Below are 16,765 nucleotides of genomic sequence, written 5' to 3'. Positions count from 1 at the left end.
AGAAACACTGAGGGTGAAGTAGTGGGGTGGGAATTTGGGATATAAAAATAGGTTCACTCAGTATCAGGCTGGGTTTGGACACTTCAAGTTTAAATAGCAGGCATCAGAGGGACTTGCAGCAGCCTGGGGCACAATTTCCTTCACAGTCACCTATCTGGCATACAAGAAACATGCACTCACCTGACTCATCCTAACACAGCTGAGACAGTCAGCCTTCCAGCAAAGCCCTTCTTTTTTTTACTGCAAAAATGGGATCAACTGTGGTAATGCCTCAATCTCAAGAGTAGTTTTTGAATAGGTTTATGAAGATGCTAAAAATAATTTACAAATCAGAATTATTTTGTTATGCAAGGTTCAGAAATAGTTATTTTCTTTTAATCAGGACAATTAAACAGCAATTCTTACATTTTTATGAAAATTAACAATCATCATTAAATTTCATCTTTTATGACAAATTTTTCATTTGTTAAAAGCTTTAAAAATACAAAAAAAAAAAAAAAAAAAACAAACCAACAAAACAATAAATTGGTAGGGCTATGGGCCTGGAAAATACATGCTAGAAATATTGGTTTTGTGTTGACCATATCCAAATACACCATGGGAGTTTAAGGATAGGTGGACCAGAAGGTACTTACCATTACTCAGGTGTTCTCCACTTATATCTTAAGATAAGTAAATGGAATAGAGAGGAAAATAAAAGCTTAAGAAACAAACAACTAATTCCATGAACCTTCTCTTCATTCTGCTCCTATCAGCATCCCACAAAATTGTGTTCCTTAGCTACTGCTTCTAGACTGTTTCACAAATAAAAGATTCAGCGTAAAATTTTAAGAACAAAACTGAAATTTCAACTGCAGCCACACTAGTTTGTTGGAATAATGATGACATAAAGTGGCAGCACACACCTGTCCCAACACAGTTCAGTAAAACAAACCTTGTTTGGTACAAATGGATAACTCATACCAGGTATTACTATTTTAACATTATTTACTACTCTCTAACAGAAACAAGAAATTTTCTACATTGATTTCTGTATAATTCCTAAGTAATGGTGAGGTAATTTCCTACCAAAAATAGCTCTTGTCACTGAACACAACACTAGGTGCAACACTGGAGATGAAAACAGCTCCTTAAAACTGCTTTGCTACCAGAGGACTTCCTGGGATTTTATATTGTAAGTGGAGCCCTGCAACTACCCATTTAGGGCTTCGAAACTCACAAGATGTGTCTGTGGATGACAAACTATCTCACAGGGACAAAACAAGCAATCAAGCTTCAAAAGGGCATCAAAGATACTTATCCTAGGGAATCTCAAAGGGAGGTCAGGGCACACTCCTTTCATAGGAGTGTCATGTTAACACCGCAGGAACTGCCAATCCTTCAGTGAGAGGTGCCCTCTTTGCAAGTCCTGTTGATTGTGGTGAAAGACTCTCAGAATCCAGCAACTGTCTGAATGCTGATCAGACACGACGACATATGCATGGAGGATCAAAATAGGGGAAAACAGAGCAACTGTGATCAGGTAAATGATGATCACATCACACTTGACAACTAACAGCAACCAGAATATGCATTTCTCTGACCCTAAAACTTTAAGAGCAGTAATGCATTTTTTAATCTGCTTTTTCATACTTAAAAACAATCTACTCTTTTTTGGGTAGTACTGGGAATGGTAGACTAGAAACACATAACAGGATTAAGATGGAAGTCTTAGACTTCTATGCATGGTAGATGAAACACCTAAGCCTTTATCAATAGCCATATGAGGACTTGCAGTCTTCAGAATTCTTATTTCCCAAAATCTTTGACAGACAGGCAACATTAGTATCTGATGGATGCTTCAGGACTGGACACGCTCCTTGAAGACTTTTCATTAAAATTGAGCAAAACAAGGATCAAACTTACATTTAGACTGAATGATAAAAGGATCATTTGCAGAGGATATGGAATTGAAAAGTAAGATACAGCATAATATAAGAGGCATTACCAGCAATGAAGATAACTTCCATCATCAAACTTCAAGTACTTAAAATGTAATGGAAAGCAGAGGGGAAAAAATGAAACTATTGGAAATGTGATCTGAAAATATGACTGAGTAAAAGTTATATTTACAAAGTATAAGGAGACTAATTCCCAAAGACTGACATCATCAAAGCCATCAAGCATTTCAGAGACCTTCGGGACCTTCGGTGAAAATGTACAGACCAATCATGTCATGTGAAGCTGCAATGTTGTATCACAGCCACACTGATGGAAAACCAGGCTCCATGGGAATGCCCTGTCTATGCTATAGGATGTGTCTGGAGATGTTCTGACTTCTATGTTTCCACCCTTGGAAGTGGAATGTGCATGGTACACATGAAAAACCTTATCAGACTCTGCTGCCTAGAACACTGCTCAACAATCAAGCTTGAAAGCAGAACCACTCAAACCCCTCAGCTCCTGTCAAGATGAAAAGTTAAGAAATGAAGCAGCATTAATTAACCAAGTCCCAGCCTACACTAAATGAGCAACAACTACTTAATGTGCAGCAACTGTGCCTACAATAAGGTCCTTAGACATACTCTGTGGCAGATCGTGGTTCTATGGAAATGCTTCCATATAAACCTGCTTAATTGGAAAAAATACTCCATATTGCAGGAGCAGAGAAAAACTGCAGCAGCAGATGCAGCTCCTGCCATCTGATGCCAGGCTAGGTACCTTCTCTATTTATCACCAGGAATAAAATTCAGTACTTTTAATGTTTTTATGGTAAACATGGGGAAAAGTAACACAGTATAGAAAAACACAGCAGAAAACTACAAGACCCACATGTCCTTTTAGTTTAAATTTAATTTGTCAGATAGAAGTTATCTATGTACAATCAGTGTGCATTGTAACAATTCTGTCAATAAAGTCATAATTCAAATCTTTTAAAATATTAACTACCTGCATAGCACATTTGACATTATTGCCCATGTTGAAGAGGGAACATATGAATTTACAATTAATTTTGATTGATTTGGATACTGAACTGTTCAGGTATTTGACACACCTCCTTTGAAACCAATGCACCTGAAAAGCTTTCCAGAGCACAGTTTAGCTAGATTTTTTTTACCATTTCATTACAAACAATCACAACACTGACAGCTTCATACAGAAAAAAAGACCCCCCCCCAAAAAAAAAAAAAACCCAAAAGACCCCAAACAAACAACAAAAAAAACCTCCTACCAAAACAAACCCATCCCAACAAAAAACCAAAACCAACAAAAACAAACAAAACAAACCAAAAAAACCCCCAAAACCACAAAACAAAACATGTATCTAAAGTATCAAAAAAAGGGAGCACTAAATACAATAGTTTCCTTTCCCCATTTTTACATTCTGAACAGTGACTCCATCAAAATCTTTTCTTGAAAGATGTACGTACACTGATTTTGTTTCATAACTGTGACAAGAAGTCCTGAGTTGGTGAGGAAAGGAAGAGTCAAAAAAAGCCTGACGGGGGAAAAAGCTCATTTAATAAATTTACAACAATTTACAGCCTTTAGTTTGTGTTTTGCTTTTATTTTTTTTGTTTGTTTGTTTTGTAAAAAGGCATTGTAACTGATCACAAACAGGACAAATCCTGACTATTTTACAGTTATAGGTACAGAATTTAAATATTCAAGCTTGTGATGAAAAGCGGCAAGGTGGTCGCAGTGTACAATGTAAACAAGTAGCTTTGGAAAGTGAACAAAGTCCTTGAGAATTCTTTACTAAGAAAAAAAAATATTCTCCCCATTCCCTCCTGAAATATGAGCACAGATCAGTGTTTAAAAGTTCATTTACAAACATAACTTAAAACATTATCAGCCTCAAACCACTTTGACATGAAGAGTGTCATACTAAGATCCAGTCTGAAATGGGCAGTGTTGAGGTCCCTGTAAAAGTAAACATCTTCCATTTCTTAAAAAAAAGTGCCACAGCATTTGCAGCACAGTGCAGCATAAACTTTAAATACAAAAATATTTTTCTTCTGTTGGGATAATAGACCTTGCATCCTGGAAAGAAGTAACAATACTGCTACTGATAGAATATCCCGTCTGTATCTTTCAAGTCATGTAAGGCAATTACTGTGTTAATTTACTGTATATGGCTAAAAGAAGGTCCAGAAAATATCAGTCTTTGTTATGTTTTCCGGCTACTCCATGTATGTTCAGGTGTATTTTTGTGATCTGATGAATGTTCAAATGGAGATCTGTGACCGAGGGGAGATCTTGAATCATAAGGAGATCTCTGATCCAGGGGTGACCTTGGGGCACTACCTGAAGCTCTGTGGTCCATTTGCCAGTCTGAGTGGTACCTATAATCTCTGGGAGATTTATGATGGCTGTACTCGGAAGAGGAACGGTGATCTGAATGTATCCTGTGGTCTGAATGGGAACGGTGATCCAAATGAACCCGGCTGTCTTTTAGACTCCCTTCCAGGCTTGACCGGTGGTCCCTGCTCCTGTAGTCATCTAACTTCCTATGTTTACTATCACTGTAGTACCTAAAAACCAAGAACTTATTTGTATTAGTTACTGGTAACACATCAAGAGCCACAATTATGTAAAATTGACAGAACTGCATTAGAGAAAGATCATTGTTGCAATTTTGTGTTACTCAGAAAAGATTGTTTGGTGCTTCCTACAAGCATAACTACAAAAACACAAAGGGAATTCTGACCAGATTTCAAAATTGCTAAAGAAACTCACCTGCTGTCTTGTTTGTAGTGTTCCCAGTCTCTGTGATCTTTTCCATTGCTGAAGGCTGAATAAGGCCTTTTCCTGGAGTCATTTTTCTTGTAAGCATCTCCCTGATGCCTGTCCTTATGATGATCGTGGTGTTGTGACAGATGTCTATCAGAGGAATAGCTGTCCCGGCTACTGTCATCATGGTTTGTATTCTCCTTCAGTCTTTCCACATCTGTTTAATAAAGCAGAGGTTACAAGGAAATACCATAACATTTTTACTTCACCTAATTCAAACAGCACTTCTATCTATCAGCTGTAAACCAGTATGAAACGGACATAATTTAAAAGAAACAAGACCTAAATAGCTGAAAATGAAATGCACTAATGCCAGTGAACAGAAGAAAATCTCAGATTTAAGAGGAAATCAAGCTAGAATGTAGATGCATAGGACTTGGAAATGTAGATGCATAGAACTTCTCAACTTCTCCATTCAGTCTATGAAGCTGAGTGTCCAAATGGGCAGTGAGTAGAGGGTACCTTTAGTAGAGCAATTTTAGATAGAATGGCAGCAACTTCCTCTCTAAGAAGGGATAGACTTAGTATGAGTAATAGTTTAAAGAAACACCTTGTTAGCAAAAAAATTTCAGTAGTATTCCTAAAATTTGTGATCGTTGATTTCAAGTCCATAACAATACACTTGGAAGTTCAGTAACACAAGATTAAATAAAGCACGACATACAAAAAGGCAGGTGTGGGAACATGTGGGGAAAAAAATCAGTGTTACTGACAACAATAAAAGACAGCCCCTGTAACTAACAACTGTGACAGCCCCTGTCAGACTGTGACTGACTAATGAACTGCTTTCTTTCATCATAGTGATACTGTGACAGCTACAGTCTCAGAATTTCTGATAAATTTATAGGTTTTAAGTAGACCTCTTGCCCTCTCCAAAATTTAACACAAAACTGTTTTTTTTTTAAGGATGCTCAAATAACCTGGTAAGTACCAGCTTCACTCTGCACTCTGCTGGATTTCAAGACCAAATTAGTGAAGATTTTCCAATCAGTCTATTACTGTGGTACTTAACCATGTGGAAAACAGAACCAGAAGACGTGAAATGAAGTAAACATGACTACTTAAGGTATTTAACACAAGAATATACTTGAAAGTTTCTTACCTGGATTTCTAATTACATGTGTATTCACATGACCGCTAATATTCTGATCGTTGTGTTGCTAAAAAAGACAAGTACACTGGTAAAAATGTACTTATTAATAAATCCCAAAGTTCATTTTAATACATTAGAAAAATACCCTATCAAAAGAGACTATTATACTGCAAACACAAATACCAACTTGAAGTGTATTTCCATGTTCTTCATAATCCTCTAAATCTAATAAAAGTTATACTAACTAAAATATGTATTTGTGTATTTCAAAACAATTTAAAAATATTACCTGAGACTCTTGACGTTTTTTGATTGCATGTTTATACAGTTTATGTAGCTTTCTGGCATCAAATTCTGTAAACTTAGAGACAAAAATCCACAAATTTCTGAGGAAGAAGAAAAGAGAAGCTGTAAGTCTTTAAATTTCTTTGCCCTTTATTATGTAGCAGAACATGGATTTGACTGAAATTATTTAAACAGTACTTCAGTAGACTGGAAATGGTATATAAGCTACACAATATTGCCAAATTGCACAAGAAATGTTATGCAGTTGTAAATTAAATATTTGAAAGATTGATCCCTTTAAAATTTTTTCACTTTTTAATATTTATTGTAAGTACTTCAGAGTGTGAAGTGCAAGGACAATAGTACTAATAAGAATTGTTAAATTTTTGTAAAATGCTTATTTAAACCATAGCTATGAGTTTATAGATATATATCTTCTAAAAATTTGTTTGAATTCTGAGTATTTACCAGCCTGTAAATAAAAAATTTAAGTACCTAAAGGAAGTAAAAATTCTTTCAAACGTGAAATTTCTTACAGGATAACACAACTTGATACAACAAACCTTACTGTACTAAACCATCAGCAAGAGAAATTTTCCACAGACTTTTGGAAGTCTAGTCAAGGCTTTTGGAAACCAAGTAAGAGATGTGAAAGAGGACAGAAGCCATAGGGTAATAAATCTGTGCCAAATCTGTGCTTGAAGGAACCAAAGAAGAGCAAATTAGGTTTTTTGCTGTCAAGATGCCAAAAGTTTGAAGAAAACTTTTTCTTCCATGATCACAGGTAAAGTTTTTTTAACAGATACTGATTTTTTAAGTGAAATTTGCAGGTGGCATGCTTAGAAAAGTCTACAGAATAACAGTGATCAAAATATTTGAAGTGTGGGGCTTCACAAAACAGCAGGATTCTCCTTCACTGTGATTATTTAAACATGATAATTTCTGTCCACAAGTTTGACCAAGTATGCAGCCAATCAATGCTGTGTCTAATGAGACCATTCTAACTTAATATAAACTACAATACTTCTTATCAAATGTAGCTAAAATAATTTTATTTATCTACACATAACATCACAGCATTATTCTCAATAACAGCTCTATTACAAGTTTCCACTTAAAATAATAAAAAAATTATCAAAACCTAAGACACGGATCTTGTTTTTATATCTCAGATCACCTTAGTATTTTCAAATAAAGGAAGTAAAATCAGCAGAAGCAAATTACACTAACAGAATTCTTCAAAAAAATGCAAGATACATCACAGGATGTATTTTCAAGCATAGAGACATTAACGGAACATTCTGACAAAAGTAAGTAAAATTGCATTAAGAACGTAAAAATGACATACAAGACCAGTATTTTTTTCTTAGTTCTTTTTATACTGTCATCTGATATAGATGCAAACTCTTCCCTCGCTTTTCAAGTGCATCTGAGTACATTATGATAAATACTTGTTATCAAGTAATAGTTAATACATAATACACAATTTCATTTTAGAGTACATTAAAAAAAAGAAAGAATTCTACAACTTGGAATCATACATTCAACACAATTTTAGAACTGTGTATTTTCAACATGAATTACTAAAAAACCAAAATGACCTGAAGTTGAAAAACCAGATCGTTAAAGGTAAGAATGGTTTTCACTGAATACAGTGGCAGTGACCAGCCTCCAGCATTTGCTGTCAGTCTTTCCACATCTGTTAAGGAGAGAGATGTCTCCACACTCTGGACAAAATACAGGGCTCTGCATCAATGCTTAAAGTCAGTCCATTACAAGTCAGAACAATGTATAATCACCTTTTAATAGACTCCTATTTAAAACAGCAGAAAGATACAAGAAAAGGGGAAAAATAAACAGGAGAAATAACTAAAACCTACTCTTCTCAAAGGAACCAATTGTAGATTTCCCTTTTTCAAGTAAAATCCAAGAAAATAACTTACTTTCTCCACTGTTTAATTTGTTCAGGATTTGTGTACTCCTTTAGACACTCAGTAATATGATCCCCAATTTTGATAAGACACTGTCTAGTATGTTCCAGCTGTTCTCTTTCAGAAAGGCCCTTTTCTGGTCGATCAAGCTGTTTCAATGCTGCCTTGACAGGTCTCATTCTTTCTTTGCACTGTAAAATGGAAAAAAGGAATGTATCAATTCAAAAGAAAAAAATTCATTCTCAAGCATGACTCACCTTTTACTGTGATATATAACCAGAGGTGAAGACAGGATTGTTAGAAGTCAAATGAAACACAAGACTGCCTCAGAGGTCTAAAAATGTTTTACATGTTCCCTTTGGAAGATTATCAATCCAACTGGAAATTCACTTCTCTATGAAAGCATCAGATTGTATAAAATACATATATCAAGATGTAGAAGGTGCTAATGTGTATATCTCAAACATCAGCAGCCGGATAGCTGTGAAGCCACATTTTTTTCTGTTCAAAACCCACTGCTGTGGGCTTACATAGCAGGTCAGGGACTAACATAATGCCTTTCATTCAAAGTGTGTAATCTACTAATAAAACCTTCTAAGCTTTTGCAGACCTGCTCACTTTTGAAGTTCCTTTCTCTTGCAAGCTTCCACAAATCTAGGGTGATGTCCTCCCCTTAAGGGTAGGACACCACTAGGATATGAGAAAGCACTAATTTAATATATAGGATTTTTGAGGAAAAGGCCTTACTACAACTGTATTTTGCAATTACAACTCTTAGCATAATCATGTAGGGCAAGACTTACCACCTACAAAGCTATACAAACTCAATGTCAAAAGTAAGTATTAGAGTGTTCAGTACATTTCAAACAAATACTTTCTGCCACCATTACACTTGGCATTCAACAAAGGATCAAAATTGCTTCTCTGAGCATTTTTCAAACCTCACTCCTTTGCAGATATTAGCAGAAGTTAAGCTACCTAGAAGAAAGCTAGTTTGGTTACAGCACCATGAAGATTGGAAACAACCTCCAAGATCATTAAATCCAACCTTTGACTGAACACCACCATCCCAACTGAACTATATCAAGTTCCACATCATGTTCTTTTGAACATTACCAGGCAAATTGATTCTATTTCCTCCTTGAGCAGACTGTTCACTGCTCAACCACTCTTTCACTGAAGAAATCTTTCCTTACATCCAACAAAAGCCTTCCCTGAAATAGCCTGTGGCCGTTTCTCCTTGTCTTGTCACCAGTTCCCCGGGAAAAGACCTGATCCTCACCTGGCTACAACCTGTTATCAGGCAGCTGTAGGGTGTGGTAAAGTCTCCCCTGATTCTCCTTTGGGCTCAAAAACTCCAGTTCTCTCAGCTACTCCTCATAAGACTTGTGGTCCAGACCTTTCCCCAGCTCCATTCCCTTCTCTGGACTGACTTCTGCACCAAAATGTCCTTTTTTGAACTGAGGGGCCCAGAACTGAACACAGCACTTAAGATGTGGCCGCAGGAAATGCTTAGACTAGCCACAGAAAAAGGTCACACATTCTTGAATTTTCACATTTTGAATCCAGTGTTTTAATAATAAATCCAGACAAATCCAGTTGGCATGGTTTAAATTGCAGACACTCGCTTAATCATACATCAAACTCCAATAGCATGGCACCCATGACCAGAAGAATATCCTCCTTGTCCTCAAGGTTATGTCAGTTAAGCCTGAACAACATTTCCATTTGAAAGTGCACTTAACTAGTATGTTTAGACTGCACCTGACCATGGCATAATGATAAACATAGCAGGTCAGGGACTAACATAATGTCACCTTCTTCCCCCATTCTTCCCCACTATATGCTACCAAACCTAGAAAAACCAAACAAATACCTGGAATGGAATGGAATGGAGTATCACCATTACCAGGTAAGCATCTAGGGACAACTCAGAAAAACTGGGGAAGCTGTTCCATTGCCATCCCATGCCACTAAGGAATCAAGCATCTGGTTTACATATTGCACTTGCCACAGATTAAAGCAGCTTTTTAAAAGACAGCTTATAGAGTGCAATTCTTAAATAGAGAAGTGATCAGAAATATATAACTGCATACGGAAATCAAATTATTTTCTGTCATTAGCCACACTGACATATCCACTTGAATCACTCAAGGCCCATGCTGAAAATCACAGGTCAGTTAAGAATAAACCCATGGACAGTAACTGCCATATTGATAAGAATCCTACTGGCATTCTCACGGCCAGGATCCACAATACACCAAACAGACCTAGCTGGCAAAAACACAGCTGTTGAAATCTGAATTACAAAACAACCACAGCTGTGAAAGTAATTCACTGATAATTTTCCACGGGCCTCAGCCAACCTATAAAACTTCATATAAATTGTGCATATACATTTTTCTCAAATGCTAAATTATATTTTCGTAAGCAGTAGTGATTAAACAGAATTCTTTTGGTGTCAGAGACATTACCTCAGCAAGATATTTCTAAGTGCTTTAGCATTGTTTCTTCCTGTGTTTACTAACTAAAGTTTGCAATACTTCAGAAGAAGTGCTGAATCCTAGTTTTTCTTGCTATCTTACAAAGAAGAAAAGCATATATTATTTGGTGAAGCCAAAGACTCCATCAATTCCAATAACATTCATACACATCTGCTCTTAAGAAGCAGGATATACAAGTGATTCTCATGGATAAAGCTTTAGTTTATATTCTCAACCTATTAATCCTACAAACTGTTGGGAAAGTTTTTCTATTATCTTGCATATATACAACAAAAAGCCAAAATAAAACTGCTAGAACAGAGTCAAAAATCACTTTAGGACACTGTCAATAAATAACATTCATTGATCCGAGACATAGCAAAAGATCACCTGTGTTACTGTGCCAAGTAACAATATCAAGAATATCAGTAATTGTCCTCATTTAGACTATTAAGTATACATACTAATTTATTAAAAGGTGACTTACCACACTAAAAGTTTTCTGATCTAGCTCTTCAGATTCTTCTGATATAGGAACTGGTTCACTAGATGCAGTAATATGAACTGGAGTATCCAGCAATGGAATTTTTTTAGTTTTTTCCTTATTTTCGGATTTGATTTCATTAACCTAAGAACAAGATACAAAAATATTTAACTACATTTTATTTTGGTTCTGCAATTATAACAGATGACAATATCCATAACCACTGCATTCTCTTCAATGTATAAGAATAAAATATATGCTGACATTCAATGACAGTACATTTTACTTGCTCTGTGAAATGGAAAAGGAAAATGGAAAAATAGAATTTTTTGCACACATTCAGTCCAATTAAGAGCTGTATCACTGAAGTTCCCCATTTCAAATGCCTGTCCTAATGATTTCAGGTTAAAGCTTCAAATAACATAAAATACTTTATTGAAATGACAACTAATCAGATCCACAACACTTTTTCATCTCAAAATCATTTACATACAGCTGGTGGCCTTCTCTAGCACTATGTAAGATAAGTAAACCTAGTTACCTTCTCTTCCTTTACTTCTTTTTCTTTCTGTGTGGATTCTTTTACTTTGTTTTCTCTCTTTTCTTTAATATCCTTTTCTTTTAATTCTTTCTTATCCTCTTTTTCTTTTTTCTCCCTTTTCAAATCCCTCTTATTTTCCTTTTCTTTTGTCTCTCTTTTTTCTTCAGCCTCCTTCTTTATACCAGTATCTGGCTCAGGCTTTTCTTCATTTTCTTTTTCTGCTTTAAATTTTTTATGCAGATGTTTCACTGAAACAATCTCATCCTGCAATATGCAAGCATATACGTAACATCAAACTGGGTTCCTATCTATACAAGTTTAGCAGCTATAAGATTAAAACACTTTTTATCTGTGAATTTTTTATTTCTGGTCATAGATTTATCAAATCACCTCTAAATAAAACTGGAATGCAGTTGGTCAAGAAATATGAGAGCTATGCACTCACTTCCTTGATGTGACAAAGCAAGTACTGATTGGTAGAGGCAGTGGGCATGAGAAATTGCATCCAGTCAACTTGGAATAAAGTTTGAATTTGATCCCTTTAAAGGCTGTTAGACTGAAGAACTGAAATCTAAAAGGAAGTATGGTTTTGCAAAACGGACCTGGTCAGTCAAGATAGTCAAGTGATGCGAGAGGTTAGAAGACCTCTGATCTAATTAGCTCTGTCCCAATCCCATATTATACAATCACAGGAGAAGGTAACAGAATCCCAACTTTCTCTTTTCCAGAACTGTTACTTTTACTAGGCTTTAAAAAAATCTTTAATTACAGACTCTCTGTTATGTGCCCATTTAACTGTTTGGAGGTGAACAAAGTATTACTCACTGCTCTTTGTAATATTCACTGAGAAGGTCTAGGATAAAAACTAATATCCTTTCAGACACAGAAAAATACTATAAATAAAGTATTATTACAACACAGATGGAAGAATCATTATCATGTTTGAATTTATTTGAACATACCAGAAAGGCACATACAGAAACTGCTTATCTGTTGCGTGAAAACAGATGAAAGACTGTCTAGTACTTGAACTGAACAAGTTACTTAGAACAAGTATGAAGTTATGAGCTCAGTCAGGGCTAGGTTTTAGTGTTTAGGTATCATGAGAACTTTCTAGCAAAAATCCAATTATTTAAAAACTTTCTTGTTAATTCTAGCAGTAAAAGAGGAAAGTTTTAGATACTGCACACAGTATGGAATCTAGGTAACTAAAGCCAGTAGTTTAGGAAGGTTGTAGTATACAGTCCAGTATTCAGAAATGGAATTGTTATTCAGTGCCCAAAAGTACTGAAGTGATGAGTACCTGTTATTAACAAAGAGGACAGCATTCTAGGCAGTTTCCCAAAACACAGTTAAATCCATCAGCTGATGGCAGTGTCTTTTCTTTTGAGTGGAGATGAAGACTAACACTCATTTTTAAAGTAGTTAAACAATTAATTTGCTTAGTTTTAGGGTCCAGTTGTCCCCATTAATGTACTGGGAACTGTGGCAACATTTGCAGGTCTTAAGTCTTACATTCCAGGCAGATTATTCTAGCTATAAACACAGGGCAGTCTACATTGATTTTTTTTTTTTATTGCTTGCTTCACATTTTATTCTTTATAGTACAATTTAAAGACATACAACACTGAAAGAGTGATTAAAAATTACTATTTTTTCATAGATTTATAATGGCTTTTCTAATGCTAATTTTAACTATGTATTTCCATACGTAGTTTTTCTTTTAGAACAAGCTGACAATTACAATGGCTTGTAACTGTTTGCTTTAAGCAAAGTATTTTATTGATTATAGAATTGCAGTGACTTAATTCAGCTGCTTTCAAATTAGCTGTGACATGACCCTAAATTTTATCCAAACTTTTATGTCCAGTGATTTTGTTATGTGATAAACAACAAAAATAAAAAGACACAACAAAAGCATAATACCAAGATTAATAATCATACGTAAAAAAACCCAACAAGGTTAGTTTTTCTGAAAAATGAGAGCCATGATGTATAAATGAGCTTTCATATGCAAGCCTTCAAATACAATCTTTGATGCTGCACATTCCAATGGAGCTTGGTGACATTTTTCTCAGCTTCAATAAAAAAGTTTTTACCTTAAGAATCATTACCAGTAGTAGTAACACATGAGCAAAATCCAGTAGTTTTACAACTGTGATTTGCAATTCTTGCAAATACAGGGCTAATGGTTAAAAAAAAAAAGTTGAAACTGAGCAATGTCACTGGTATTTAGACTATAATATTTTAATAACTATTTGGAAAACTCATAATTCCTTATTTATTTATTTATCATTAAACTGAAATAGATACAGTCTTCCATGTGTTCGTACTGATGCAACGTCAGTTGTAGTGGCCACGGGAAAAGAATGACATTCAGGTGTTATAATTTTATTAAACCAAGCAGAAGATGAAATACAAATTGATACTAACAGGAAGAACTGAATGTATGGTAAGTATCTTTACTGTGTGAAAGATACTCACCTTGTTATTCTCATCATCATCTTCATCAGATTTTTCTGATGGTTGTGGTGAAGAATCACTTTTTATTTCTTCTTTTAATTTTGCAGCCTTTAGCACTTTATTCTTCTTAGTTCTTGTTTTCCTCCTCTTTGAATTGCCCTGAAGGTAAATTGATCTCTTTAATCATGTCAACTGACAGGCATCCTTGCACTATATTTGCAAAGTAAGATTTGATTTTACATCAAAGAGAGGGTTCCTTTTATCTTATTCATTGCCACTAACGACCACCACTTTACTCAGGACTGCAGACAGAGCTTAGTGCAACAATAGAGAATACACACAAATAATAAGAGACTAATACATTATGAAACTTGCAATTAATATCCTGAGTTTGTCATGCTACACAAATAAAAAGTGCAGAACTGAAAAATGAAAACGATCAGGTGACATGCCAATAAGCATATTGTTTTACCTTATTAATGAATGCCACATTTTACTTACTGCTCCAGCAAGCCTTTGTGCTTCCTTCCTCGCAAGGTCTTTATTCAGTAATTTAATGAGGTAGTCTGCACGGGTCTGTAACTGCTTTGCCTGGGGTTTCTTATCTGGATCATCAGGCAAAATCTGAGGAGAAAATGGTAGCATCACAGCTGTGAGTACAGATTATCAACTTCAGATGGTAGCCTGGAGCACACAGAATAGAAAAAGCTTGCAAAAGGACATGGTAAACAATCCATTCCAACTATACCCAGTAAATATATCAGAATGTTTTCATTTCTCTCCAATGAAACCAATGCAAGCGACCAATGCAGGCTTGGAAATTGCCTCAGAGTTTAAAACCAGCTCAAGAAACCAGCCTCATATTTCTGTCTCCACTCTGATGTTTCATCTAAGAAATTACAGGCACCTGTACCAGTCAGTCACAGAACTCCTGCCTCTGACTCATTCATCTTCTAAATGCAGCTGCCAAGAACACAAATACATGGTTTCAAAAGCCAGACAAACGAATGAAAAGCAGGTGTAGGAACCATTACTAAGCAAATTTGGACACAAACCTGTCTTCTCAAATCCCAAAGCTATAGGTTTGTTGTCACTGTCACAAAGCTTACTTCACCCCAGGCTTTTCCTCAGTATCTGCTGCTCACTATTGCTAAGAAGTTACTGCACTAATTCTAGTATAGCTACTCTCAATGTTGGGAGTGGAAGACAGCTTCAACTGAAGAATCTGGGGATTAAGCAGGGATGGAGAAACAAAACCAGAACTACTGAAGTAAAGAAAGAAAAGACTGAAAAAAATCAAATTACACAGAACCAACCATGTGAGAATATGAAAACACACACTGACTGCAAGAATGCATGCTACAAAATAAAATACTCAAGAACCCAAAATCTAGTACTATACTATGAGAAGGATATGAATTACGTATGAAGTACTGACATATAATATTTTTACAATTTCATTTATCATAAAATAAGTTCTTTCAGTAACACTACTTAGCAGCATCAATACCTAAGCAAACAGTCCTTGATAAACTATTGTAGATGACATACCTTCTGTGTCAAACTGAGATCAGGATCCATTTTTATCATTTCCCAGCTGCCATAACCATATTCATAGATGCCTATCAACAAATTGGAATCATCTTCCTTACCCCAGTCTATATCAAAATGAGCAGCCTTAGTGTGGCATGGGATGACGTATCTACAAGAAATGTATTAGAAAGAAAAATACGTGATTTTTACATCTGAAACTTAGTGAGGGGAAAGAGAACATACTGAAGGCAATGTAACTAGATTTATTTTCTCTGCTGAGATGCTGGTAAATTTAAGGAATTAATCCAAATATTAATATTTTCTTAGTGTTTCTATAAAACAGTTATTGAAATCAGCACTGGAATGTGTTTTAAAGCCGATTAAGACTAAAATATGAAGAACAGATATCTGTCTGTAGCCATGAGCTTTGTGATAGGATTGGCTAGCCACGAATAAAAGCAAAAATGAACATCCAAGTGTTCTAACTAAGTGGATAGTTTAGGAACTGCAATACACAAGGTGGCAAGTTTAGAGGGTAGGAACAACTACTGCTGCACTTTGATACTCCTCTCAAGCAGAGGTGACACATTTAGCTCCTCCTCAAGTCTGAATTCTAGTCCTAATTATTATTAGTAATTGAACACAGTTCATAGTTAATACAATTGAAAAATTAAAGCTCTTAATGGCTTCTGTGGCAAAGGAAGAAAAAACAAAGTACAGCTGTGGAGCAAGTTACTGCTGCCAGTTCTTCAAGGGAATAGAGGAATAGAGGGACAATGCTTTTAATAGAGTGTTTGAATCAAAGTTGCAAAAAGAAAAAAAAAAGGACTTGAGAAGTTTTTTGCATTACTACTCCCTTAAAAATATGCAAAAATCAGTACCTTTTTCTTTCTTCTGGATCTGAAGGAATGGATTTGTGCAATGGTTCCAACTCTTCTTCATGAGAGATGACTAACTTTGCATTTACTTGCACTCCTGAGATTCGGAATGTTGGGCCTTTAACCTTCCCAAGTCTACCTCCTTAAAATAAATGACAATGCTATTAAAATATTTACCTTTACAAATAACATGAGAAAAACGGACAGAAAACAATTATATCACATCACCTTTTCTTGACCAAATGCTTGAATTAAATGCTTCAGAACTGAAAAGTCCCTACATAACACAAGTACATCTAAA

At 35.4% G+C, this 16,765-nt stretch overlaps 1 protein-coding gene across 2 annotated transcripts in view; it reads right to left on the bottom strand.

Annotated features, from left to right (window-relative positions):
• Positions 1-2,814: 2,814 nt before the first annotated feature.
• Positions 2,815-16,765, bottom strand: part of LOC118699215 (chromodomain-helicase-DNA-binding protein 1) — a 55,308-nt gene continuing 41,357 nt past the window's right edge. The window contains exons 27-37 of one of the 2 annotated variants that reach the window (XM_036403053.2): positions 16,468-16,606; positions 15,605-15,755; positions 14,555-14,677; positions 14,075-14,212; positions 11,591-11,854; positions 11,053-11,193; positions 8,095-8,273; positions 6,156-6,252; positions 5,876-5,933; positions 4,720-4,930; positions 2,815-4,514 (exon numbers count right to left, since the gene is read on the bottom strand). In XM_036403053.2, coding sequence (XP_036258946.1) covers positions 4,151-4,514; positions 4,720-4,930; positions 5,876-5,933; positions 6,156-6,252; positions 8,095-8,273; positions 11,053-11,193; positions 11,591-11,854; positions 14,075-14,212; positions 14,555-14,677; positions 15,605-15,755; positions 16,468-16,606 — 1,865 coding nt within the window. In that variant the 3' untranslated portion in view covers positions 2,815-4,150. The remainder of the gene's footprint in view (positions 4,515-4,719; positions 4,931-5,875; positions 5,934-6,155; positions 6,253-8,094; positions 8,274-11,052; positions 11,194-11,590; positions 11,855-14,074; positions 14,213-14,554; positions 14,678-15,604; positions 15,756-16,467; positions 16,607-16,765) is intronic. The other variant, XM_036403054.2, reaches the window with a different exon arrangement.

This window comes from Molothrus ater, chromosome Z (assembly GCF_012460135.2).
Source record: "Molothrus ater isolate BHLD 08-10-18 breed brown headed cowbird chromosome Z, BPBGC_Mater_1.1, whole genome shotgun sequence".
NCBI lineage: Eukaryota > Metazoa > Chordata > Aves > Passeriformes > Icteridae > Molothrus > Molothrus ater.
The sequence above is the reverse complement of the archived record's forward strand: the minus strand, read 5'-3'. Positions and strand labels throughout refer to the sequence as shown.